We start from the raw sequence: 27,528 nt of genomic DNA, 5'->3' as shown, positions 1-27,528 counted from the left end.
TCAGATAAGCCCTGAAACCTAGCCCAGCCTCTCCAGAACATCAGATAGTTTCATCTTCCTATCCCATATTAGTGACAGGCCCTTTCAATATCAAAAATTTAGAATTGCCATAGCCCAAACAACCCTAAAGAGAGGGATGGAAAGATCAAAGGTGATGGTGGAGTTATACAGAGAAGGTAAGACTTAACAAATGAAAATGAATGCTGAATCATTAAATTGACGTCTCTTTTAGTCTTCAGTATTTTAGAACAGCTAGATGTAAAAACTTAAAATTGTGAAATTGTAACTCATGTCAAAGTCTGAAATATGTTCTACAATTAATCGCTGCGTTGTGCTTTGAAATGTATGGTTTTTTTTGTATATGTGTTATTTTTCACAGAAAAAGAAGGAAAAAAAGTTGATTGTGATGATAGAAAAGTATCTAAGCCTGATAGCCTCCTATATTCTGGAGCAGCTAGAAGGAAAAATATGAGAGGATCTTATGGTAGCCCATGATAAACTCTGGGATCTGTCCTGAAACCACTTGTTGAAGAGTGCCTTGAAAACTATTGCTTTTTTATTTCTTTGCTTCATATATTTGTTACACTATACAGTAAAAAAAGTAAAAATAAAATACATGTTGGTATTGAGATAACTCGGCTTCACATTGCAGCTCCACTCCTTTGTACTCATAATACCTTGGAAAATTATTTAATAGCTCCATATTTAAATTTCTTGTCCTCTATAATAGGATAACAATATTTTTCCCATAAAGTTGATATAAATATTAAAGGAAAAATGTGTATAAATTGTAAGGCACCGTACCTAGCAAAGGGTAAATAGTAAAAATATTAGCAACTATTATGAGTAATGATACTACATCTGTTATTATTGTTGTTATCATCATTATTTAAAGATTATCTCAATATTGCAACAAGCAATGGATGAAATTAAGCTCTTTAAAACATGATTTGGAATACAATTAAGATGACCCCTTATCTTAAATCTAATATTGCAAATAGTGGAAGCCCAAGGTCTTTAATATGACAAATATATTTCTTTATAAATGCTCTACTATGAAATGCTCATAGCATTTGAATTAATACTTTAATTCAAAAATTAAAATTGCAGCAATACAATTATATTTCCAAAATGTTGGAAAGGAAGGCTTTGTATTAGATGATTTCTTTACACCAGCTATTAAACAGCTTATGACTCTTCTATCTTTAAATTTTAATAGTGAATAGCAATAATAAATAAACTTGTCCTGTCCTTTATTTTTGCCCTGTCTTTCTTTACTCCTTCATGGCCAAATTTCTCCACTTGTTGCTTCCTTTGTTTCTTTTATTTTTAAACTATTTTTCACTTCTCATTTCTAACCAGTTCAAACTTTTAACTCTCTCAAAATTGTTCTTTTCTGAGGTCATAAATGACCAATGTGTGCCTAAAAATCAACATATAATTCAAAACTATTTGCTTATTCGACTTCTCAGAAATGTTTGGTACATGAAAATCACTCCTTCCTTAACGATTCTGTTCCCAAACATGTGGATTCCCACATTGCCACGATCTAACTTTATATGCCAAATCTATTTTTCAGGATCATTTACAAAACTCACGTTGTATGGGATTGGTTGGTTGTGAGAAGTCATTACAGGATCTGGAGCCCATATTTTAGTGTCACAGGACCCTGTTAATCAGCACCCCACATTCAACCATTCATCAATAATGATTTTTTTTAAATATCTTCCTCTGGATTCAAAACCAGTTTGAAAAATAGACACAACACACTGTCTGGGTACAGATTAAAGTAGGTAAATATTACAAGTTTTCTTAATTGATTTGTTTGGTTTTGTTAATATTTTGTTATAGAAATAAATTAAAGAAATGTAGCTGCTTATTCTACCTTGGGACATTTTGGGGGAGTTTTTGTAAATATCATGATTGTGAATGTTCTCATCTTTCATGCAATTGTCCAGGCAAACTAAAATGCTGTCAAGTAGAACTGTCTTCTCCACCACCTATTCAAGGTAATGCATTACTTCTTCCACAGTGAATGGAAAAGCAATATCCTGAAAAGTTAAGGCTTTATTTCCTCTCTAAAGAGCATAAACAGAGCGAAAAAAAGAGCAGAAATTTTTGCCTGATATCCTATGGGAAGAGATAGAGTTTAAAACTCACATCCTTTGAATTGATATGGGATTATAAAAAAGGAAAAAGGCAACTCTACAAATAACTCAATAGTTTCTTAAATATTCTTGCAATGTCCACTCCACTTCCATAAACCCTACTCCAATGAATTTACCATGTTGACCAAGTAGTAGAAAGAATATGTGTTCCGTTTGAATGAATGGGAGCCCTGGAGATTAAGCAGTATTTTCAGTTTTTTTTTTTGAGGACAGTGTCAAAAATCAATTTTCTTTTCATATTTTTTATAAATTTCATTGGAAATTGGAAATTTCCCTTACCCATCCAGCCTATTTATTTATGCTGAAGCATCTGAATCATAGATAATGAGTAAAATGGTTGTTTCATGTGAGATTTGGGGAGACCATTCTGTATACAGCACTGTGCCTACCAATAACACAAAGGCCTAAAAGCAGACATATGCCCATTTCAGGAATTTATAGATTATAATGGCAAGCAAACATTAAAGGTCAAAAATAATTTCAATTGTATCATGGGTATCAACTAGAAATTATTAGCATTAAGGCTTGATTTTTCTGGAAATGTATGCTGAAGAAATGAAATCCAAACTGAATATTGAACATTCATTGTTATTGTTTCTTATGAATTTCTCTTGAGGCAAGTATAATTAAGTTTAAATTCCTATGCTCTCTTGTAAGAACATAAATACTGGCTGTTCCATTGCCATATTAACATCTTCAGTCTTGGAAAGTCAGAAAGAAAAATTGTCAATAAAGGCATGTTCCCCTATTCATACTTTGACATGGTGGAAAGTAGACATTTTGATTTTGTGTTCCTTAGATTTTAGCTGCCTATTAATGGGCTTATTTGTTCAAGTAAAAACTAGCAAAAATTTGTATTTAAATAAATAGATAGATGGCTAAAACACAGCTCCTTCTAACCTGTTAAGAATGGTCAGGAAAGTTGGGAATTTAGAAGATCAGAACATAACTTTTAATTTTATGGTTTATATCTAAGTATTATATGACTCCAAACTATTAGAATGCCTTCCTATATTACTTATGTAACAATATGTGTACATAATTAGAATAAACACTAAAAGATTAGAATATGTAACTGAAAATAATTCTTTCCTCCAAATTTTTGTGAGAACAGCATATCACAATTTAAAAACAGGAAGGAATATGGCAGCCATTTTAATTGGGCAATTATTTAGAAAGATTTAACAAAAGTAATTCAGATGTCTTCATCCTCAGCTCTGACCACTGATTCTATCAGAGCTTCTTTTTGGGAAGACTGTGATAGGTGACTGGATTTGTTTAAAGTCGTCCTCCTGTTTGTCTCCACAGATGTCTAACTCTGAGCCCACAATGATTGGAAACCAGTCCCTCTGTACAAAATTCACGTATGTGGCTTTTTCCACTCTAGCAGAGTTGCAACCTGTGCGCTTCATTGTGTTCTTAGCCATCTACCTGTTTACTGTGGGAGGAAACCTCCTCATCATCTGCCTGATCTGTGCCACCCCTGCCCTGCACACTCCCATGTATTTCTTCCTGATGAACCTCTCCTTTCTGGAGATGTGCTACACCACCAGTGTGGTGCCTCAGGTGCTGGTGCACCTGCTGGCGGAGAACAAGACCATTAGCATAGGAGGCTATGCAGCCCAGATGTACGCATTTACCCTCTTCGGACTGACAGAATGCTGCCTGCTGGCAGCCATGGCTTATGACCGCTTTGTAGCTATTTGTTACCCACTGCATTACACTCTCCTTATGGGCCCTCGTGTGCGTTTGAAATTGGCCGCAGCATCCTGGACCACCGGGGTGGTGGTGGAGTCAGCCCAGACCACCTGGATCTTCAGTATGCCCTTCTGTGGAGCAGGAGAGATTCAGCACTTCTTTTGTGACATCATGCCTGTGGTGAAGCTGGCTTGTGTGGATACCTCACAAAACGAGATTGTGTTTTTTGCTGTCTCTGTGCTCTTCATTATGAGTCCCTGTTTGCTCATTCTGTGCTCTTATATGCGTATCCTTGTGGCCATTTTGAGAATCCCCTCCACAGCTGGCAAAGGCAAAGCTTTTTCTACTTGTTCTTCTCATATCCTGGTTGTTTCTCTCTTCTGTGGCACTGTCTTGTCCACTTATCTCCAACCTAAGACCACCCACAGTCTAGAAACAGACAAGGCAACTGCACTCATGTACACAGTAGTCACACCTGCTCTGAACCCTCTGATCTATACCTTGAGGAACAAGGAAGTGAAGGAAGCCTTTCAGAGGAGTTTTCTTAGACAAATGCCCTAAATTTTCAGGACTAGATCATTGTGGTTGAATCTTTCACTAATACACAGAGAAATTACACCAGGTTTGTCATCCTGCTATCAATATATATTAGCATAGAAAATTTATAATGTAGAACACAAATGCATTGAATTTGCTCTACATTTTTCAGTGTGATCGAGGGGGATTCTGTAGGTCTTTGGGGTCATTGTCCAGCACAGCAAAAGTGACTTGTCACACCAGTTTGATCTCAGAGGAAAGAGATTTATAGTAGTAAGATGCAGGGTACCTCATAGTCTATGACCTGCTTCTCCAAAGCACTGCATGAAGAGGTTTATATATATTAATTGAAACAAAGAGAATTGGAAGAAATATAGAAAATCACAGAGATGACATTTATGGAGTCTTTGCAAAATGAGAAAAGTTAGGAGATGCAGTTAAAAGTTTAGGGGTGCAATCTAGTTTCCTATTCGGGTCTGCTAAAATGTAACCGAGATGTATGCGGTGTAAACATTTGATCAGAAACCTTAGATCAAGGCCTAAATGTCTGTTTACTATTCTATTGACAGATCTTCTGTCAGAATATTCAGGACTACTGGGAGGGGTTAGAGATAACAGTATAGTGTTGTTCTAGTTTGCTAGCTGCTGGAATGCAACACACCAGAGACGGATTGGCTTTTAATAAAAGGGGATTTATTTTGTTGGTTCTTCAGAGGAAAGGCAGCTAACTTTCCATTGAGGTTCTTTCTTACGTGGAAGGCACAAGATGGTCTCTTCTGGTCTTCTCTCCAGGTCTCTGGGTTCCAACAACTTTCCCCGGGGTGACTTCCTTCTGCATCTCCAAAGGCCTGGGCTGAGCTGCTAGGGCTGAGATGAGGAATGCCAAGCTGCTTGGCTGTGCTACATTGCGTTCTCTCATTTAAGCACCAGCCAATTAAGTCAAGCGTCACTCATCGCAGCAGGCACGCCTCCTAGCCGACTGCAGATGTAATTAGCAACAGATGAGATTCACGTACCATTGGCTTGTGTCCGCAGCAACAGAACTAGGTATGCTCACCTGGCCAAGTTGACAACTGAATCTAACACAAGTGTTATTACCTCTGCTAGGAAATAAGAAACTTCATTACAAGGGACTTTTAGAGAGATTAACACAATGTTCGTATCATCAATGCTGGGAACTGAGGGACCTAGTTACTCTTTCATAATTATGTGATGGAAACTATGCAGAAAGGTCATGAAGTTGTTTAAACATTCATTTTTCAACAATATCGACTGAGCATCTCACACGTGCCAGCTACCATTCAATTGTTCCTTCCTCAGTGGTAATAGGATGAAGATCAGTATGTTTTGCACCATTTTAATAAGGAACATGAAATATTCTTCTTGAGGAAAAATGAAGTGTGAAGAGGAAGAAATAATTAACAATTTTTTGTCTGCTATAGAATACTAAAATATGTTTTCTTGGTTGGACTACACTCTCTTAATTGCTTTTCTTTAATTCTCATACCTCATAAAAAACAATTCTTAGTAATTACTGATGAGTGATACATTCTGTGATACATCCCCAAATACATATCTTGTAAATCCATTAACGGACCATGAGTTTTTTTCCAAAACTATATCCTTCATTGCTTTATCCATCTATTTTTGTTTTGTTTTTAGAGGTGCGTCACCCATAGTGACATTCACTCCTTGTTACTCTTAATTATGAACTGTGCATTGATTTCAATATAATTTCCTTTAGGCACTATCCCTAGTATTGTAGATATTACCTATATTAGTTTTGATTTATTGACTAATAAAGACCAAGACTGCCACAAGTTACTAAAATAAAAACTCACTTGCAACAATTTTTTTTCTTTTGACAATACTTGATAAATTGAGAAAAAGTATTACATGTACAGTATCATTTTGTGAATGTAAGAGGTAATCATTGGTTCCATAATAGTGTTTTTATACTATAATCAAACCATTAAGACATGAGCTGATAATTTATTTGAGAGGGACTCAGAAGTGGGAAATTTACAGGGAAAGGAGAGGCCAGGGACCATAAAGGACCAATAGTTTAATCCTAAAAGAAAGAGAATAAAACATAGTCCAAAAACTCACCTTCCTCATGTAGTTGAGGAATTTACACACCCATTGTATATGGCCAACAATCATTGCTGGATGACCATGCCTGGGAAGTGCAGCTGGAGCAGAATTCTGGAAATGACTGCAGGACAGGGATGACTCCTCATCACTGGGCAGCTGGAAATCATAGGCAGCACTTCAAAACCATAAAGTCTGAGGAATATGGGAAGGGACTGTCAACAAAAGCTGCAAGTTGACTCTATAGAAGGATTTTTGTATGCGGAATAGTAAAAAGTGTGAAGTGGGTATGTAGAATAAAGGTTTCGTGTAAATATAGGTTGAGGATTTATATCACAATAATTACTTTTCTCTCTTTCACTTTCTGTCTTATTATTGGAGTGGTAGGCTACTTTGCCAAAGCCTGAGCTATTGCTATATATGAGAGACAATTAACAGAGGAAAAATGCAAATGTTGCCCTATCATCTTTTTTTCATCATGGCTCCACTTTCCCTTGTCCCACTTGTTTAATTTTTTTTGATGTCTAAAACTCCTCCCTTCCTCGGAGTACTTCACAAATACAGATTTAACAACTTTACATTAATCATTAGATGGAAGAAATATAGGTGTGAGTTCTAAAAACATATTCATATAAAGTGAGCTTAATTGCAAATATTTTTTAAGATACCCAGTAAATATTTCTCATGACCCATTACTTAAACTGAATACACTGTAATTAATCAATTTCAGTATTTCTTTCTCCATTAATAGCTGACACTGCTATTATTAGAAGTAAATATGTAATCAGTTATATAAGTATAAAAGAGACATAACAATCTTTTTAGGACACTCAACAACACTTTTAGGACCCTTTTTGTTTGTTTGTTTTTACTGATGCTATTGTTTGAACTATGAACTATACCCATTACCAAGGTCTTGGGTAATAAATTTGAGTAATTTTCAATACAAAATAACTTCTTTTATAATAAACATAAATGTGATTTCCATTTTTTCTTGATGAAATTCTTTTTGAAATACACATCATCTTTTATAATGTTTAGTACAATCAAATAACAGAAGAGTCAATTATTATTACTCTTATTATTATTATTAGTTTGGTAATCCCTCTAGAATATGGTGAGTCAGTGAGGTAAAAAGAATTATTAAAAATCACCAAAGTTATATACTGACACTGAACAGTTACTCAAAAGTTTTTTTTTAATTCACTGTATTGATACTGATATGCTTTGACAAAAATCAGTGTATTGTCAATAACTTTGAGTTATTCCTCTGCATTCAAAAATGGATTTATTTGCAAGAGTTTCTTGCACTTCTAGCACTTGTGAATCTACTTACATAGTTTTCTGTTCTACATGTCCTGACTCTCATACCGAAATAAAATAAATGAGAATAATTTTGAGTAGTAAGTTACATCCAATGGTATATACAATACATAGATTTTCCTGCCAAGTACTAAGAAATAATTTATAATAAGAAATAAATCTCTTGTTTTAAAGATTATATAAGTAAACTATTCTTTTGGGAAGTTTCAAATATTTTTCTCAGAGATGTGTAAGACTGGCAAATATTAAGTAAATATTTCAAGAACACAGAAAATTAAATTGCAAAATTTGCTAACCATGTTCTCACTCTACAATCTTGGTCCTCTCAGTTAACTTGCATGAACTATTTTGAAAAACATTATGCATATATATGTATATGTACTTAAATAAATGCATGTATGTAGATATATATATACATGTATATATTTTTTTTCTAGGCTGATGTTTAAAATATGTTTCCTTTTGTTTACAACTGTTACATACTTTTAAATGTTGATGGTATTTTTTTTCCAGTTTTCCTGTCTTCCCCTGAGCTGAATGTACAGTGCTTCTCTTTAGACAATAATGATTTTAGTCAAATTACCTCTTTACCTTGTGTATTTTAGTATGCTGAGGGTCAGAAACTGGAGTGCATATTAGTAGAATTAGAAATGGAATAGGCACACCTGGGATTTTACATTCAGAGACTGAACATCACTACAAGTAGAATCTGAAGAAAATATCCATTATCTGTGGCTAGGCAACATGATTTTCTGCTTTTCCTATTGCGAAAAAGTGAGTGATTTTCATTGTACATGGGGTACCATGACAATTTTAGATAAAGGAACCTTCAGCAAAGCGAATGTCTCAGGCTTCCCAGCTGCAATCTGTACAACAGCAAAGCCTGAGACCCTCCAAAGATGTCTTGGTTGGCTCTGAGACACAGCAAATGCCTCTCAATGGACACAGACGCCAGTCTGGAAGCTGCTGGTAATCACGGAGTATCTGATCTCCTCTATGGTTTTACTCCTACTTTTAAACACCCACTACTGCACAAAACCACTTAGAGAAGTTTTGTTGTTACTAAGTATTAATCAAACTCTATTAAGAGATCCATATTGGGGCCAGAATAATGTTTCTGGATTCTCTTATCCTCCAATCTCCCAGGATACAAGAATGGAGCTGCATTTGCAAGGAAAAAACCCCTCTTCTTTTGGTCAAACCTATTTTATTGCTTGGGCCCCAAACTTATTTTTTTTTACAGTTCCTCCCCAAGCTAATGGTATAAAAAAATAGCTTCCATGCATATCATGAGAGACAAACCAACACCAGCTGTTTGTTCAGAAGATTTCATATTGGTTCCAAAAAGCAAACACAGAGAAATGCCATATCGTGTTTGGCATAGGAGGTATGGGAAGAAAAAGGTGTGTGTAGCAATAGAATATAAACAATAAAAAGTCATGGACACCATCAGCACTACCACAGCAACAGCAGAGGTAAATAATGGGGGGAGGGACAAGAGTTAAGAGGAGGTTTAGATTTCCTACTTCACGAGCATTTGTTAATTGATTTTCTTTCTCTTGGGGACAATGAAATTATCTAAAATTGAGAATGTTGATGGACTGTGAACTCTGAGCCCTATACATGGTGCCTGATGAATGCAGGTGGCTGAAGGACACACTGACTGAGAAGTGGATTGGCGAATGATGGTGTATACTTTTGAACATGTGTTATGCTGCTACAAAAAAGAACAAAGTTATAAGGCATGCAATGATGTGATAAACATGTGGGACATTTGGTGAAGCAAAATAATCTAGAAACAAAAGACAAAAAATGGTATGGTCACCTTTAGAAAATGTTTATAAGAAAACAGGGGCCTAGATTGTAAGCTTTTAGAACAGATACATTAAGTCTGGAGTGGTGATTATTATTTGTGAATTCTGAGAGGCTGTTTTATAAATATAACCTGATATTTAGAGATAAGAACAAAGCTGAACAGGTTGGGGTTAAAGTAATTCAGAACATAGGGGTAAGGAAGACAGTGTCTATATTTTAGATCCACACGTACTCTCTGAGACCAAGAGAAGAAAGGTTTATTTGGTCTGGAGCTGAAATTTTCTGTAGTGTATAATCTAATTTAACCTATCTGTATAGCTCATTTGAACAATTGAAACACAAGGAGAATAGAATAAGAAAGAGGTCCTTTAATCCTGAATAGATTATTGTAAAGCCTGGGTACATCCTAGAGTATATTAAGCAGATAATCAAAAAGCATTGGCAAAGTCCCCTGAGAAAGGGGAGAAAGACTATGGAACTATTAAACCTTAACATCAAGGAATTCCCTGATACTATGTCAAATCTTAGGGATACCCAAATCAAATAGGCCATTCCCTTGATCATGAGGCTTACTCGTATGAGACCTATATAGGTAGTGGTAAAGCTTAAACTACCTATAGGCATGCCTAAGAGTTACTTCTGGAGGACCTCTTTTGTTGCTCTGATGTGTCCTCAGTCTCTCTAAGACCAACTCTGCAAGCAAAATCATTGCCCTCCCCTCTACATGGGACATGACATCCAGAGGTGAAAGTCTCCCCGGTGACTTGGGAGATGACTCACAGGGATGAATCCAGACCTGGCGCCATGGGACCAACAATTCCATCCTGAATAAAAGGGAGGAAAAAAAGTGTACTTAAAAAAGTATCAGTGGAAGAGAGTTCAAATAGAGTCGAAAGGCTACTCTGGAGGTTGTGCTTAATGCAAGCTTAAGTTAGACCTTGCTACCTATCATAACCTGTGAACCCCAAACCAGGACCATTCCAGCCAATCCTAAAAAACACCTAAGGTAATATAAAAGATTTCATAAGGGTTCCATGCACTAGAGCAACTTTCCAGAAACCTGCAGCCTCCAGACATGTCCCTGGTCCAGATAAGTCTTGAAACATAGCTTAGCCTCTCCAGACCATCAGATTGTTCCATCTCCCTACCCTATATTAGTGACAGACCCTTTCAATATGAAAAATTTAGAATCGTCATAGCCCAACACCGCTAAAGAGAAAGATAGAAAGATCAAAGGTGATAGTGTAATAGAGAAGATAAGATTTAACAAATGAGTATGAATGCTGAATCATTAAATTGATATCTCTTTCAGTCTCCAGATTTTAGAGCAGTTAGAAGTAAAAAACTAAACTGTGAAAACTGCAACCCATGTCAAACTCTGAAATATGTTCTACAACTAAGTGTGGTGCTGTGCTTTGAAATTTATAGCTTTTTTGTATATGTGTTATTTTTCATAAAAAAGAAGGAAAAAAGTTGATTGTGATGGTAAAAAAATATTTAAGCCCTCTAGCCTCCTATATCCTGGAGTAGCTAGAAGGAAAAACATGAGAGGATTGTAGGGTAGCCCATGGTAAACTCTGAGATTTGTCCTGTAACTACTTGTTGAAGAGTGCTTTGAAAATTATTACTTTTTTATTTCTTTGCTTTGTATATATGTTATACCATACAATAAAAGAAGTTAAAAAAAATAAACACTTCCTTTGGGATAAAACAGGTAATGTTTATCCTTCACTAGGTCATTTGGAAAAGTCACTTTGCTAATTGAGAAAATTTAATGAATTTTACTCGTATTAAAATGAAAATGATTGCTTGGCAACAATGCACTCATTTGAGAAATTCATTTCATTTATGTATTGTGTTTCCATGTAAATATTTTTGCCAAAATGTATTAACAAGGACTATAATACTATGGCTCATGGTTCATGTAGTATCTGAAAAGAATAATTGTATTACTAATCAGTGAAAACAAAGTAAATGTTCCTCTTGGGTTTATACAATAAAAATGGAATTATTCAGGCTTAAAAATGTAAATATAATACATCTCTAATGGCAGAAAAATAAAAATTTAAAGGCAAAAAAAATAAAAAGCCATTGTCACCAATAAGACACTTTCCCAATACATACCTATTTCAGTAGTAATTGTCAGCACATGCTCCCCCAGGTTAAGACTCAACTACTTGCACAGCCAAAACTGATTTTAAATATCAGAATCTCCAGTAGTCAATATTTTTTGAATCCTCCAAAATGACAAAAACTGATGTTGGCATTTTTTTTCAAGATGTCAAAGTATTTAAAACTCATGTAATAAATTTGATACTATATTCACAGGAATAATTATTGTAAATATATGACATCTACAGAGTAAAGTAAACAGGCACTTTAAATTCTAAAGAAGACTAAAAGTAAGCCAATAATATTTGTGCTTAGTAAGAAGGTAGAAAATGAACCCAGCTACCTTACATGTCTTTATCAGCTGTGTATCAGAAGACTATGGAGCATATGAGGCAATTAGGGCTGTTGTGTTTATAGAATTGCCATGTTCATGAGGAGATTTTCCCTCTATGTCTCAGGAGAGAGAGGAATGCAATGCTGCCCAGTATGCCAAATTATATTAAGGGTGCATCAATGAAAATCATTTGTAGAAATCGGAATGACTATAAAAATGTGAAACTGGACTTTAGAAGTTGGAGAGTGTGGTGGCGGTGGGTCTGAGTGTAGCTGGCTGCATTTTCTTGTGAGGAACAAACAAACCCTCTGCTCCAGACTAAACAGGTTAACCTGGTGTTAGGTCAGGGTGATAAATGTGGGCTGATCCTTCTTGGAAATTCCTTGAGGTAAAATACATCCACTGCAGATACTGGACCTAAATTATGCCAGTTTTATAGCACCTGGCCAACCCATGTTGCTATAACTGTTCCTGGTAGGGAGGGAGCTTAACCCTTCCACTGGGGCACAGGAGGGTTGTGTATAGATATCTCCCTTCATGGGTCATATATTCAGATCTAATGGCCCACAGGGACCACTGGTGGCTAGGAAGGCTGACTTTGATTTGTATCTTCTCTATGTGAATACATGTGGCTCAATCCAGGTGTGTGTGAATGATGTTTTGGCTGATGAGCCCACGGCTACAAACCATGGGGTAGGTAGAGACCCAAAGATGGCTATCCCCAGTGACAGGCACTGTTATGCTCTTCTCCCAGAGGTGGTAACAGGTGTCTCTTCTGAATGACAAATAAGGTGTCCCTCAACTCATGGCCACCTGAAACCATGGGACATTCCATATTTGGAACAGGAAATTTGCAAATGTCATTAGTTACACCTGGATTTAGGATGGGTCCTAAATCCAGTGACAGGTCTCGCTTTTAGAAGAAAAGACAAAAGGACACACATAGAGGAAAGGCCATATAAACACATGGAGGCAGAAATGGAGTTATTCTGCCACAGCCAAGGAATGCCACTAGCCACCTGAAGCCTGAAAAGGCAAGAAAATCTCCCCTATAGACTTTGAAGAGAGTATGGCACACTAATGACTTGATTATGAGCTTCTAGCCTCCAAAACTGTGAGAGAATAAATTTCTGTTTTTGTTAAATGACTTAAGCCACCCAGGTTGAGCCAATTTGCTAGGAAGCCACAGAAAACCAATACATGGTCTAGTTCTATAGCTGGATGCTTACTGAGGTGCCAAACCTGTGTTCAAATTATGTACTCTCCTCTGAGCGAAGCTTAGGATGGCAAAGAGTTGAATGTCAGAGCTTTGGTATCCCCTAGAATTGGGACTGTATGTGAACATGAGGGCTGGAGTCTTTTCTCTTCCAATGATTATCATGAGTGTGATGTTCACTATAGGAATCCTTAAGAACACAGCTTGAAAGGAATGAAATGCATCATATTTGAAAATATGTCCAAAACTCTCCAAACATTCCCAGGTTTCTATGATGTGTGTAGACAATAGAACAGGACCTAGTTCTTCCAACATTTTTATCTGAGGATTATGGAGAACAGTAACAAAAGAGAGAAAAAAACAATAACAAGGAGATGTTGGAGTCTAGACTACTAGAGGAACCAAAGGAGTACACAGTTGGTCCCTCTTCTGCAGATGTTCTCAACATTTGAGGGAGCTAGGGTGAAACTGAACACTGCTGCAAGATTTTATGTATATATCATCACTGGGAAACCTGGTGGGTTTGGTGAAATCATATGCAATTACTTCAGGGGCATAACTGCATTGCTAACTATATCCCATCATTTCCTTGGCCTCACACAGAGAAGACATCCACCCCATCCTTCTCCCTCAAACATGGCTTATCAATTCACTGAAGGACATAAAATATAGAAGCAGACAAATGCTGAGTTGAATTAAATGATACTGGAAGATTTAAAATTCATATTCTCTGAATTTAAATAACTAAAAGATATTATAGAATCTGACAGATATAGTTAAGGGATTAAAAAGGGAAAGTCAAAGAGCAAGGTTAACCAGTGCTTGAAAAAAAAAAGGAAAGAATTCTTAGTTTTATTCTCAAAGATTTGTGTATTTGAAACAAACTTGCAAGTGCTTTCTTTAATTGTTTCAAAATCTGTTACACACATAGTGTTCAATTATATATTTATCAGAATAATTGAATCATCAATCCCTATATTATACTCATAGTACCAGAATTTACCAAAAAGGAAGGACGCCTCATTGTGGGAATATTGGTAGTTACCCTTTCAATTAATACATGGATCTATAAGTTCCTAAAATAAAATGTGCATAGAACTTATTTCTTTATATTCAGAGATCGCCCAGTTTATGCTCTTTATGTTCTTCCAACTATTTTTGTAAAAACCGTTATGATACATATGAAAAACATTAAATGAAATTAAATTTTTTGGAAGAAGGAGATGTTTGCCATACATTGCACTCAGTTTAGGAAAGCTATATTTTTAAAACTTACCATTTCCACTAAATGGAGAAGAGAGTGAGGAGGAGTAGATGCTGGTCATATTCAAAATTATAGAAGTGCATCATTCTTTTGTAAAAGGTCATGAAGGGAAGAAAGATTCCTGTAAATATTCTGAAGAGAGTTAATATTTTTCCCTACTTTCCTTTACAAAACAACAACAACAACAAAACATTTAATCCAATTCTTTAGTAAATGATCCATATGTACATAAAGGCCTGTCCATCAGTTTGGTTGATAATTTGTGGCCTTTAAACTGTATGTACTCCAATGAAATTCGCCATACCATACTGCCTATTTCAGCTTCATTTCAACACCATAACCCATACCCACCCATATAACAATTGGAAATTTCTTTTCTTCAGAAGTGACTTAAGATAAACATTTTTTTCCAACTTAATGTCTTCATCTTTTGAAATTAGAAATATTATTATTTGGTACTCACTCTTAAAATTGTCTTTTAAAATCAGGATGGAGGAGTTCGCAAAAGTTTGGTGGGTGTTTTGGAAGGTATCACGATCATGCATAGTCTCATCTTTTGAGGAATTGGCTCAGGGTACCTGAACCAATTCACCGTGACTGTGAGCAGAACGTTGTCTCCTTCACTACTTCTCAATGCGATGCAGTCACTCAGGTGGTGTTCCCATGGTGGCTGGGGAAACGCTGTCCCTGAAGTAAGCCTCTCTAAGGAGCATGCAGCTACAGGAAAGACAGCAGGGTTTGTGTGCTTGATATTTTATGAGATGGAAGATGCAGTATTTAAAGCTCACAGATTTAGAATTCTTGTGGGAATTTTGGAAGAGTAAAAGAGACTCTCTCCAATAATCCAATAACTACCTAAATGCTCTTTCAACCTCCACTTTTATAACCCTTAATCCCTATCCCAGTGATTTTCCCATATTGCCTAGGTATTAGAAAATAAAACAGCATTCTACTTGAATGCATGGAGGTCACAGAAAATGAATAAGTTTTTCATTTCTTGAGAATAGTGCCAGACATGCTATTTTTTATAGTTTGAAAACTTACTTTTATTAATACAATTAGAAATTTAGAATTTCCCTAGTAAGGCCTATTAATTTTTGCTGCTAACAATTAAATTATGAAAAATAAATTAAGTGTATATTACCTGTGGGACTTTTAGAGCCTACTATGTGCCGTGCCCTGCCTACAGGACATGAAATTGAAGGCAAACACATTCACCTAATTGAGAAGTATACAGATTTCTATAGCAAACATAAGGTGAAGGTCAATAACTGTTTCAAATGCAAGATGAATACCTACTAGATTAGATTTACAAATCAATATCTTAAGTGAAGTAAATGAGAGAAATAGATCATCCCTGGAAAAATGTATTCAAGAAATAAAAGCCAAATTACATATTGAATATTTATTTTTGTTTCTGTGCATATTCCTCTTGGGATATATATAATTAAATCACTCAGAGAATGCAATCCCTATGGTATTTCTAAGAATATAAATAATGTCTAGTCCACCCTATGTTAACATTTGGAATCCTGGAAATGCTAGACGATCGCATAAGAAAATTAGATATAATTAATGATTCTAGGTATGTTCCATTCTTCATAATTTTCTGAATAATTGCATATACATTACGAAATGAGATTCTATTATTTCTGTTTCTTCAGATTTTAGCCACCTATCCATTGGCTCATTCTATTCAAAGTGAAATGATTAGAAATATGCAAATAAAAATCAGATAAATGTTTTGAAATGTACCTGCTATTAAACTTTTAAGAATGACTGGAAAGTTGTTGAATTTAGAAATTCAGAATATAGCACCATTTAAATTTTTCTTTTTATCTTGGGCATCATGCGACTTCTTTACAAATAGAATGCCTACGTACATTAACTGTATGATGCTATGAATATATATTATTACGGTAAAATAGAAAGATCAAAATATGTAACCCTAAATAGTTGCTTCCTCTAAATTTCCTTTATGAGATCTTGACAGTCAAAACTCAAAGTCACTACATAGCAAAAGAACAGGTGTTTTAATTCTCAGCTATGACCACTTATCCTACCACAGCTTCTTTTGGTGAAGACAGAGACTGTGATAGGTGACAATTCCATTAAAGTTGTCATCCTCCTGTTTGTCTCCACAGATGTCTAACTCTGAGCCCACGATGATTGGAAACCAGTCCGTCTATACAAAATTCACATTTGTAGCTTTTTCTGCTCTAGCAGAGTTGCAACCTGTGCTCTTCGTTGTGTTCTTAGCCATCTACCTGTTTACTGTGGGAGGAAACCTCATCATCATCTGCCTGATCTGTGCCACCCCTGCCCTGCACACTCCCATGTATTTCTTCCTGATGAACCTCTCCTTTCTGGAGATGTGTTACACCACCAGTGTGGTGCCTCAGATGCTGGTGCACCTGCTGGCAAAGAACAAGACCATTAGCATGGGAGGCTGTGCAGCCCAGATGTACGCATTTACCCTCTTCGGACTGACAGAATGCTGCCTGCTGGCAGCCATGGCTTATGACCGTTTTGTAGCTATTTGTTACCCACTGCATTACACTCTCCTTATGGGCCCTCGTGTGTGTTTGAAATTGGCCGCAGCATCTTGGACCACCGGGGTGGTGGTGGAGTCAGCCCACACCGCCTGGATCTTCAGTATGCCCTTCTGTGGAACAGGACAGATTCAGCACTTCTTTTGTGACATCATGCCTGTGGTGAAGCTGGCTTGTGTGGATACCTCACAAAATGAGATTGTGATGTTTGCTGTCTCTGTGCTCTTCATTATGAGTCCCTGTTTGCTCATTCTGTGCTCTTATATGCGTATCCTTGTGGCCATTTTGAGAATCCCCTCCACAGCTGGCAAACACAAAGCTTTTTCTACTTGTTCTTCTCATATTCTAGTTGTTTCTCTCTTCTATGGCACTGCCTTGTCCACTTATCTCCAACCTAAGACCACCCACAGTCCAGAAACAGACAAGGCAACTGCACTCATGTACACAGTGGTCACGCCTGCTCTGAACCCTCTGATCTATACCTTGAGGAACAAGGAAGTGAAGGAAGCCTTTCAAAGGAGCCTTCTTAGACAAATGGTATAAATCTTAATGACAAGATCACTGGGGCTGAAACTTTCACTACTCTACAGAGAAATTACACCAGGTCTATGATACTGCTACCAATATATATTACAATTAAATCATTTAAAACCTAGAGCACAAAGCAGTTGGATTTGCTCCACATTTTTCAATGTGATTGAAGGGGACCCTATAGGTCTTTGGGGTCCTTGCCCAGTGTAGCAAAAATGAATCATCTATCCAATCTGGTCACAGAAGTAAGAGATTTAATCTCCAGAAATACAGGGTACCTCATGGTCGAAGACCTACTTCTCCCAAGCACTGCCCTAAGAGATTATATGCATTTTTTGGATCAAAGAGAATTGGGAGGGAAATCACAGAGATTCTTTGGGAAATGAAAAAAGTTACGGATGCAATGAAAAGATTAGGAGTGCAATCTAGTATTGTATTTGAGTTCACTAAAATGTAACTGAGATATATGGGGTAAACATTTGGTAAGAAACCTTTCATCAAAGCCTAGATATCTGTTTAATATTCACATTGATTGATCCTCTGTCATAAAGGTCAGGGCAACTGGGCTGGGTTTGAGATAACAGTACATAGTTATCTTTGATAGGAAGTAATAAACTGCATTACAAAGGGCTTTTAGAAAGATTAACAGTGTTCTTATCATCGATGCCGGGAACTGAAGGATCTAGTTGCCTTTTCATAATTATACAAAAGAAATTATGTATTAATATCATGAGGTTGTTTAAATATTCATTTTCCAACAATATTAACTCTCTCACATGTACCAGCTACTGTTCAATTTTACCTTCCCCAGTGATAATAGGATGAAGGTAGTTTGTTTTGCGCTATTGTAAGAAGCATGAAATGTTACTCTTGAAGAAAAGTAAAATGTGAATAGGAAGAAAATAATTAATTTTTGTCTGATTTAGACCATTAAATATATTTTCTTAAATGGACTGCAGTCTCTTAATTGCTCTCCTTTTATTCCCATGCATCATAAAAAAAATTGCTGTTGGTAATTATTGATGAGTGATGCACGGTGTGATACAACCCTAAATATGTAACTTGTAAAAGCTCTTAAGGGACCATGAGTCTTTCCCAAAACTATATTCTTCATTGCTTTATCCATTTGTTTTTGTTCTGTTTTTAGAGAAGCTTCACCCATAGTGATATTCACACTTGATACTCCTATTATGAATCCTGTATTGATTTCAATATAATTTCCTTCATGCACTGTCCATATACCCTAGATATTTAACTACATTAGTTTTTTTATCTTCTTTTTTTGTTAATTAAAAAAAAATTAACACAACATTTAGAAATCATTCCATTCTACATATGCAATCAGTAATTCTAATATCATCACATAGATGTATGATCATCATTGCTTAGTACATTTGCATTGATTTAGAAAAAGAAATAGCAAGACAACAGAAAAAGAAATAAAATGATAATATAGAGAAAAAAATAAAAATAAAACATACAAAAAATATTAAAAAAACAAACAAACAAAAAAAAACTATAGCTCGGATGCAGCTTCATTCAATGTTTTAACATAATTACATTACAATTAGGTAGTATTGTGCTGTCCATTTTTGAGTTTTTGTATCCAGTCCTGTTGCACAGTCTGTATCCCTTCAGGTCCAATTACCCATTATCTTACCCTCTTTCTAACTCCTGATGGTCTCTGTTACCAATGACATATTCCAAGTTTATTCTTGAATGTCTGTTCACATCAGTGGGACCATACAGTATTTGTCCTTTAGTTTTTGGCTAGTCTCACTCAGCATAATGTTCTCTAGGTCCATCCATGTTATTACATGCTTCATAAGTTTATTCTGTATTAAAGCTGCATAATATTCCATGGTATGTATATACCACAGTTTGTTTAGCCACTCGTCTGTTGATGGACATTTTGGCTGTTTCCATCTCTTTGCAATTGTAAGTAATGCTGCTATAAACATTGGTGTGCAAATGTCCATTTGAGTTTTTGCCCTTAATTCCTTTGAGTAGATACCTAGCAATGGTATTGCTGGGTCGTATGGCAATTCTATATTCAGCTTTTTGAGGAACTGCCAAACTGCCTTCCACAGTGGTTGCACCATTTGACATTCCCACCAACAGTGGATAAGTGTGCCTCTTTCTCCACATCCTCTCCAGCACTTGTCGTTTTCTGTTTTGTTGATAATGGCCATTCTGGTGGGTGTGAGATGATATCTCATTGTGGTTTTGATTTGCATTTCTCTAATGGCCAGGGACATTGAGCATCTCTTCATGTGCCTTTTGGCCATTTGTATTTCCTCTTCTGAGAGGTGTCTGTTCAAGTCTTTTTCCCATTTTGTAATTGGGTTGGCTGTATTTTTGTTGTTGAGTTGGAAAATCTCTTTATTAATTCTGGATACTAGACCTTTATCTGATATGTCATTTCCAAATATTGTCTCCCATTGTGTAGGCTGTTTTTCTACTTTCTTGATGAAGTTCTCTGATGTACAAAAATGTTTAATTTTGAGGAGCTCCCATTTATTTATTTCTTTCTTCAGTGCTTTTGCTTTAGGTTTAAGGTCCATAAAACTACCTCCAATTGTAAGATTCATAAGATATCTCCCTACATTTTCCTCTAACTGTTTTATGGTCTTAGACCTAATGTTTAGATCTTTGATCCATTTTGAGTTAACTTTTGTATAAGGTGTGAGATACGGGTCCTCTTTCATTCTTTTGCATATGGATATCCAGTTCTCTAGGCACCATTTATTGAAGAGACTGTTCTGTCCCAGGTGAGTTGGCTTGACTGCCTTATCAAAGATCAAATGTCCATAGATGAGAGGGTCTATATCTGAGCACTCTATTCGATTCCATTGGTCGATATATCTATCTTTATGTCAATACCATGCTGTTTTGACCACTGTGGCTTCATAATATGCCTTAAAGTCCTGCAGCATGAGACCTCCAGCTTCGTTTTTTTTCCTCAAGAAATTTTTAGCAATTCGGGGCACGTGCCCTTCCAAATAAATTTGCTTATTGGTTTTTCTATTTCTGAAAAATAAGTTGTTGGGATTTTGATTGGTATTGCATTGAATCTGTAAATCAATTTAGGTAGAATTGACATCTTAACTATATTTAGTCTTCCAATCCATGAACACAGTATGCCCTTCCATCTATTTAGGTCTTCTGTGATTTCTTTTAACAGTTTTTTGTAGTTTTCTTTGTATAGGTCTTTTGTCTCTTTAGTTAAATTTATTCCTAAGTATTTTATTCTTTTAGTTGCAATTGTAAATGGAATTTGTTTCTTGATTTCCCCCTCAGCTTGTTCATTTTAGTGTATAGAAACACTACAGATTTTTGAATGTTGATCTTGTAACCTGCTACTTTGCTGTACTCATTTATTAGCTCTAGTAGTTTTGTTGTGGATTTTTCTGGGTTTTTACATTAGTTTTGCCTCATCTAATAATAAAGACCAAGAATGCCACAAGTGACTAAACTAAAAACTTATTTCTAACCAGTATTTTCTGTTGACATTTTTGATAATTAGATTGACAAAAAGAACTCAGTGTATACTGTTATTTTGTAACTCTGAGAGGTAATCATTGACTTCATCTCAGAGATGTTTCCCTAGAATCAAGCCCTAAGACAATAGCTAATAATTTATCTGAGAGGGGCTCAACGTAGAAAGTTTATGGGGTTGGAGAGGTCAGGCACCACAGAGGGCCACTAGATGATCCTGAGAGAAAGAGCATAAAACACAATCCAGAAACTCACCATCTAGGTGCAGATAGTTGAAATATATACACCATGGTCAGCAATCACTGCTGGAAGGCCCTGCCTGGGAGGTGCAGACTCTGAAACTGCTGCTCTGCTGCCAGCTAGAGCAGACTTCTGGAAATGCCTGCAGGTCAGGGATGCAGATATTGGGCAGCTGGAAATCACAGGCAGCACATTGAAAATGTAAACCCCAAGGTGTCTGGGTGGGGAATCAGTCAACAACAGCTGGAAGTTGACTCTTTAGAAGGATTCTTGTATGTGGAATAGTAAAAAGGGTGAAGTGGGTATGTAAAATAAAAGCTTGTTGTAAATATAGGTTGAGTATTTCTATCACAATACTTACCCATCTCTCTTTCACGCCACTTTATTGGGGTGTCAGGGTAATTCCCAAAGTCCAGAGCTATTGCTATATAATAAAGACAATTAACAGGGGAAAAATGCAAATCTTGCTCTATCATCTTTTATTTGTCATGGTTCCACTTTCCCTTGTCCTACTGGCTTAAAATTTTAGATGTCTAAAATTCCTCCCTTCCTTAGAGTAGGCTTCATGTATACAGATTTAACATCTTTACATTAACATTATATGGAAGAAATATAGGTGCAACTTCTAAAAACATTCATATACGATGTGTTTCATTGTAAATATTTTTCAAAATATCCAGTAAAGTATTTCTCATTACTCATTACTTAAACTGAATATACTGTAATCATTTTCACTATTTCTTTCTCCATTTACAGATTTTAGTGCTATGATAAGAAGAAAATATATAATCATATAAGTATAACAAATACTTATATTAACCAAAATGTCCACTATTGTAAATATTTTGATGTTTATGTTAGGTAGTGTGATACTACTTGATTTGTTTTTAGTGGTAAACATTTAAATTGTCTTAAAGATTTTAAATGTGACATAGCAATCTTTAAAGGACACTCAGTAACACTTTTAGGATCCTTTCTATTTGTTTTTTTTTACTGCTGCTCTTGTTTGAGCTATGCAGGTCCATTGACAGGAAGGTCTTGGATAATAACTTTGCATGCTTTTCAATACAAAATAACTTCTTTTTTAATAAACATGTATGTAATTTCCATTTTTTCTCATTGAAATACACATCATCTTTTAAAATGTTTACTATGATCAAATAACAGAAGAGCTTATTATAATTATTATTATTATTATTATTATTTTGGTAGTCCTTCTAGAATATGGTAAGTCAGTGAGGTAAAAAGAATCATTAAAAATCATCTAAGGCATATACTGACACTGAATAGTTACCCAAAAGTTATTTATCATTAGCTTTATTAATAATGATTTGATTTGATAAAAATCAGTATATTGTCAATAATTTCAAGTTACTCCTCTGCACTCAAAAACGGATTTATTTGCAAGTATAGCTTGCACTTCTAGCACTTGTGAATCTATTTACACTCATAGTTCCATGCTCTACATGCCCTGACACTTATACTAAAGTAAAATAAATTAGAATATTTTGGGGCAGTAAGTTATAGCCAATGGTAAATACAATACATAGTTTTTCCTGTCAAGCACTAAGAAGTAATTTATAATAAGAAATAAATCTCTTGTTTAAAGATTATATAACTATACTATTCTTTGTTGGGACATTTCAAATATTTTTCTCAGAGGTGTACAAGACTCAAAAATATTAAGTAAATATTTCAAGTACATACAAAATTAAGAGCAATATTTGCTAACCATGTTCTCACTTCACTAAAATAGTACTCTCAGTTAACTTACAAGCACTATTTTGAAAAACATTGTGCACATGTATGTATAGATACATACATATCTATACATAGATATATTTTTTTCTAGGCTGATATTTAAAATGTTTCCTCCTATTTACAACAATTATATAGTTTCAAATGTTGATAGTACTTTTTTTCCAGTTTTCCTGTCTTTCCTTATACTGAATGCACAGTGCTTTACTTTGGACAACAATGGTTTTAGTCAAGTTATCACTTTAGCTTATATGGTCCACCATGGTAAGGGTCAGAAATGTGGAGTATATTAGTGGAATTAGAAACAGAATGGGCACATGTGAGATTTTATGTTCAGAGACTGAACATCACTACAAGTAGAACCTGAACAAAATATCCATTACCTGTGGCTGGATAACATGATTTTCTGCTGTTCCTACTGGGAAAAAAATGAGTGATTTTCATTGTACATGGGGTGCTGTGATAATCTTAGATGAAGTCACCTCCAGAAAAGTGGAATATCCCAGCCACAATCTGTACAACAGCAAAGCCTCAGACCTTCCAAAGATGTCTTGGTTGGCTCTGAGACATAGCAAATACCTCACAATGGACACAGATGCCTGTCTGGCAGCTGCCGGTCATCATGGTTATCTGATCTCTTCTATGGTTTTACTCCTACTTCTAAACACCTGCACTGTGCAAAACAACTTAGAAAAGCTTTGCTGTTTCTATGTATTAATCAAAAGGGGGAAGAGAGAAATCAGAAAATTAAAGTCACTGATTGAGAGATTTCAAACAGATTTGAGAAATTCTGTAGAATATGCAGAATTCTTGCATATTCTACAGCTATCCCCTGTTTAGCTTATGATGTATTAGAGTGGCTAAAGAGTAGTATATGAACTGTAGAGCTGTGTTCCAGGAGCCTTGTTCTTTGAAGTTAATTGTATAATGACACAGCTTTTACAATGTGACTGTGTGATAGTGAAAATGTGTCTGATGAATATGGAGAGATGAGGAAAAAATATGGGTGAAAAATAAATAAAGAATGGGGGAACAAAGGTTAAAATAAATCAGATAGATGGAAATACCAATGAGAGGGTCGATGAGAGGGAGGGGTAAGGGTTATGTATGTATGAGGCGTTTTTTCTTTTCTCTTTTCTATTGCTTTTTCTGGAGCAATGCAAATGTTCAAAAAATGATCAAGGTGATGAATACACAACGTGATGATATGGTAAGCCACTGAATGTATGCTATCTATGGAATGTTTCTATGTTAAGAATGTTTGTATGTCCAGTTTTATCAATAAAATTACATTTAAAGAAAAGAAAGAAAATGTTCCTTTTCTCCTCTGTCTGACTTTCAATATCGTCTGAAACATTCCATCTTTCGTAGTACAGGATTCTAGACTAAGGATTCTTGTACCAAGCAAGGTATTGTCTTTGACATTCTGAGAAGTGATCTCTGGTTTCGGCCCATGGGAATCGGGTACTTTCCAATGGGAGTGTCTCCCCCTGAAGCAAGAAGTGAGGTTTTCAGGGTAAGCAGAAGCCCTGGCTATCCTAATTAGAGTGAGTTAAGCCTATGAAAGCCAGTAGGCCCCGAGCATGCAGGCCTCTGGCTATCTGCTCATTCCTGAAATAAAAACAAAAGGAGATTCACACTGGGGCCAGAATTAATTTTTCTGGATTCTCTCATACTCCACCCCCTGGGATTCAAAATGATGCTGCATTCCCAAGGAAAAGAACAAAAGAAAACTCTTCTTTTAGTGAAACTTATTTTATTGACTGGGCCCCAACCTATTTTATTGCTTGGGGTCCAAAACTTCCTCCCTAAGCTAATAGTATGAAATAATTAGCATCCATACATATCATGAGAGACAAACGAATACCAGATGTTTATTTAGAAGACTGCATATGGGTTCCAATAAGAAAACACACAGAAATGCCATACTGCAGAATTTATGAGAAGAAAAGCTTTTGTGTAGAAATGGAATAAATTAGTAAAAAGCCATAGTTACCAATAAGACGCTTTTCCAATACACCTATTACTGCCGGCATGAAGCTCCCCCATGTTAAGACTCAACTACTTGCACAGCCAAAAACGATTTTATGTATCAGAATCTCCCATAGTCAGTGCTTTTTAAATCTTTCAAAATGATAAAAACAGATGTTGACAATTTTTCAAGATATTAACGTATTTTAAACTCATGTAATAAACTTAATACTATATTCACCGGAACCATTATTGTAAATGTATGACAGCTATGAAGAGTGCATTTTTTTCACTTGTTTAGCAATTCCAAGTGAGAACAGAGAAAAGCAAAGAGGCACTTTGAATTCTAAAGAAGCCTAAAAGTTAGACGGTAACAATTCTGCCTATTAAGCAGGTGGAAAATTACCCCAGCTAACCCACAAGTTCTTATCAGCCTGTATATGAGAAGACTGTGAATCCGAAGAGGTAATTAGAGTTGTTGTGCTTAAAGAATTGCCATGTTCATAAGGAGATTTTCCCTATGTATCTCAGAACAGAAAGGAATGCAGTGCCGCCAAGTACATCAAATTATATTGAGGTGGGGCCAAGATGGCAGCTTAGTAAGTTACACGCATCTTAGTTCCTCCTCCAGAGCAACTACTAGGTGAACAGAAACAGTGCAGAACAGCTCCCGGGGCCACGGCAGGGAATGGACACACAGCGTACCCCAGTCTGGACTGGCTAGACTGACTGCGAGACTCTGCTGCGGTGAGATCCCTGAGCGGCGCGTGCTCCCCCGAGCTGCGGCAGCTGGTGGACGGAGCACCTCCCTCCCTCCTTCCTGGGCTGGCTGAGAGTCTAGGAGAGGCAAGTTTCCAAAGCCGCGGGGGCTGGCGCCCCTCTTTTGCAGGCGGCTTCCTGGACTGGCTACGAGTCTCGGATCAGAGGGCTACCCAAGCCGTGGCGGACGGCAACTAGCGCCCCTCCAAGGAGAGGAGGGAATTTCCAACAGTGGCAGGGACTGGGTCCAACTAAACACCAATAGGGGCATTAATAATAGGAGCCACAGGGACCCCTCAAGCCGCGGTGGCTGATGCCCCCACCACGCGCGGCCCCCCGGACAACTGAGAGAATTGGATCGGAAATCCCCAGGCCGCAGAGAACGATGACCGGGGGGATCCCTTCCAAACACGTGAGACAAATGTGTGCCACGAGCGCCACCTACTGGGCAGGATAAGAAAAATAGAACCCAGAGATTTCACAGAAAAATCTTACAACCTGTTGGGTCTGACACCCAGGGAAATCTGACTAAATGCCCAGACGCCAGCAGAAGATAACGGTCCATGTACAGAAGATTGAGAATATGGCCCAGTCAAAGGAACAAACCAACAGTTCAAATGAGATACAGGAGCTGAGACAACTAATGCTGAATATACGAACAGAAATGGAAAACCTCTTCAAAAACGAAATCGATAAATTGAGGGAGGACATGAAGAAGACATGGGCTGAACAAAAAGAAGAAATAGAAAAACTGAAAAAACAAATCACAGAACTTATGGAAGTGAAGGATAAAGTAGAAAAGATGGAAAAAACAAAGGATACTTACAATGATAGATTTAGAGACAGAAGATAGAATTAATGATTTGGAGGATGGAACATCTGAATTCCAAAAAGAAATAGAAACTATCAGGAAAAGAATGGAAAAATTTGAAGAGGGTATCAGGGAAGTCAAGGACAATATGAACCGCACAAATATACGTGTTGTGGGTGTCCCAGAAGGAGAAGAGAAGGGAAAAGGAGGAGAAAAACTAATGGAAGAAATGATCACTGAAAATTTCCCAACTCTTATGAAAGACCTAAAATTACAGATCCAAGAAGTGCAGCTCACCCCAAAGAGATTAGACCCAAATAGGCGTTCTCCAAGACACTGACTAGTTAGAATGTCAGAGGTCAAAGAGAAAGAGAGGATCTTGAAAGCAGCAAGAGAAAAACAATCCATCACATACAAGGGAAACCCAATAAGACTATGTGTAGATTTCTCAGCAGAAACCATGGAAGCTAGAAGACAGTGGGATGATATATTTAAATTACTAAAAGAGAAAAACTGCCAATCAAGACTCCTATATCCAGAAAAATTGTCCTTCAAAAATGAGGGAGACATTAAAACATTCTCAGACAAAAAGTCACTGAGAGAATTTGTAACCAAGAGACCAGCTCTGCAAGAAATACTAAAGGGAGCACTAGAGTCAGATACGAAGAGACAGAAGAGAGAGGTATGGAGAAGAGTGTAGAAAGAAGGAAAATCAGATATGATATATATAATATAAAAGGCAAAATGTTAGAGGAAAATATTATCCAAACAGCAATAACACTAAATGTTAATGGACTGAATTCCCCAATCAAAAGACATAGATTGGCAGAATGGATTAAAAAACAGGATA

General features: G+C 36.4%; 3 protein-coding genes across 5 annotated transcripts in view; 2 read left to right on the top strand and 1 right to left on the bottom strand.

The window, feature by feature from the left end:
• The first annotated feature begins 3,497 nt into the window (after window positions 1–3,497).
• On the top strand, window positions 3,498–4,427 carry LOC143690602 (olfactory receptor 10A5-like). The gene has a single exon (XM_077168250.1). The coding sequence runs from the start codon at window positions 3,498–3,500 to the stop codon at window positions 4,425–4,427; it is 930 nt and encodes a 309-aa protein (XP_077024365.1).
• A 5,865-nt stretch (window positions 4,428–10,292) lies between these two features.
• The window catches only part of LOC143690008 (uncharacterized), a 36,988-nt gene continuing 19,752 nt past the window's right edge, over window positions 10,293–27,528 (bottom strand). Inside the window, exons 3-7 of one of the 3 annotated variants that reach the window (XM_077168024.1) lie at window positions 21,741–21,803; window positions 15,022–15,275; window positions 14,571–14,690; window positions 11,757–11,869; window positions 10,293–10,456 (exon numbers count right to left, since the gene is read on the bottom strand). In XM_077168024.1, the coding sequence (XP_077024139.1) occupies window positions 15,043–15,275; window positions 21,741–21,803 (296 nt within the window). In that variant the 3' untranslated portion in view covers window positions 10,293–10,456; window positions 11,757–11,869; window positions 14,571–14,690; window positions 15,022–15,042. The remainder of the gene's footprint in view (window positions 10,457–11,756; window positions 11,870–14,570; window positions 14,691–15,021; window positions 15,276–21,740; window positions 21,804–27,528) is intronic. The other 2 variants (XM_077168023.1, XM_077168025.1) reach the window with 2 other exon arrangements.
• On the top strand, window positions 16,704–17,653 carry LOC143690226 (olfactory receptor 10A5-like). The gene has a single exon (XM_077168140.1). It carries the CDS (start codon window positions 16,724–16,726, stop codon window positions 17,651–17,653), a length of 930 nt encoding a protein of 309 aa, XP_077024255.1. The 5' UTR covers window positions 16,704–16,723.

The sequence above is a fragment of the Tamandua tetradactyla genome, chromosome 7, assembly GCF_023851605.1.
Source record: "Tamandua tetradactyla isolate mTamTet1 chromosome 7, mTamTet1.pri, whole genome shotgun sequence".
In the NCBI taxonomy this organism is placed as follows: domain Eukaryota; kingdom Metazoa; phylum Chordata; class Mammalia; order Pilosa; family Myrmecophagidae; genus Tamandua; species Tamandua tetradactyla.
Note: the sequence above shows the minus strand (reverse complement) of the source record. Positions and strands in the feature narration are given on the sequence as shown.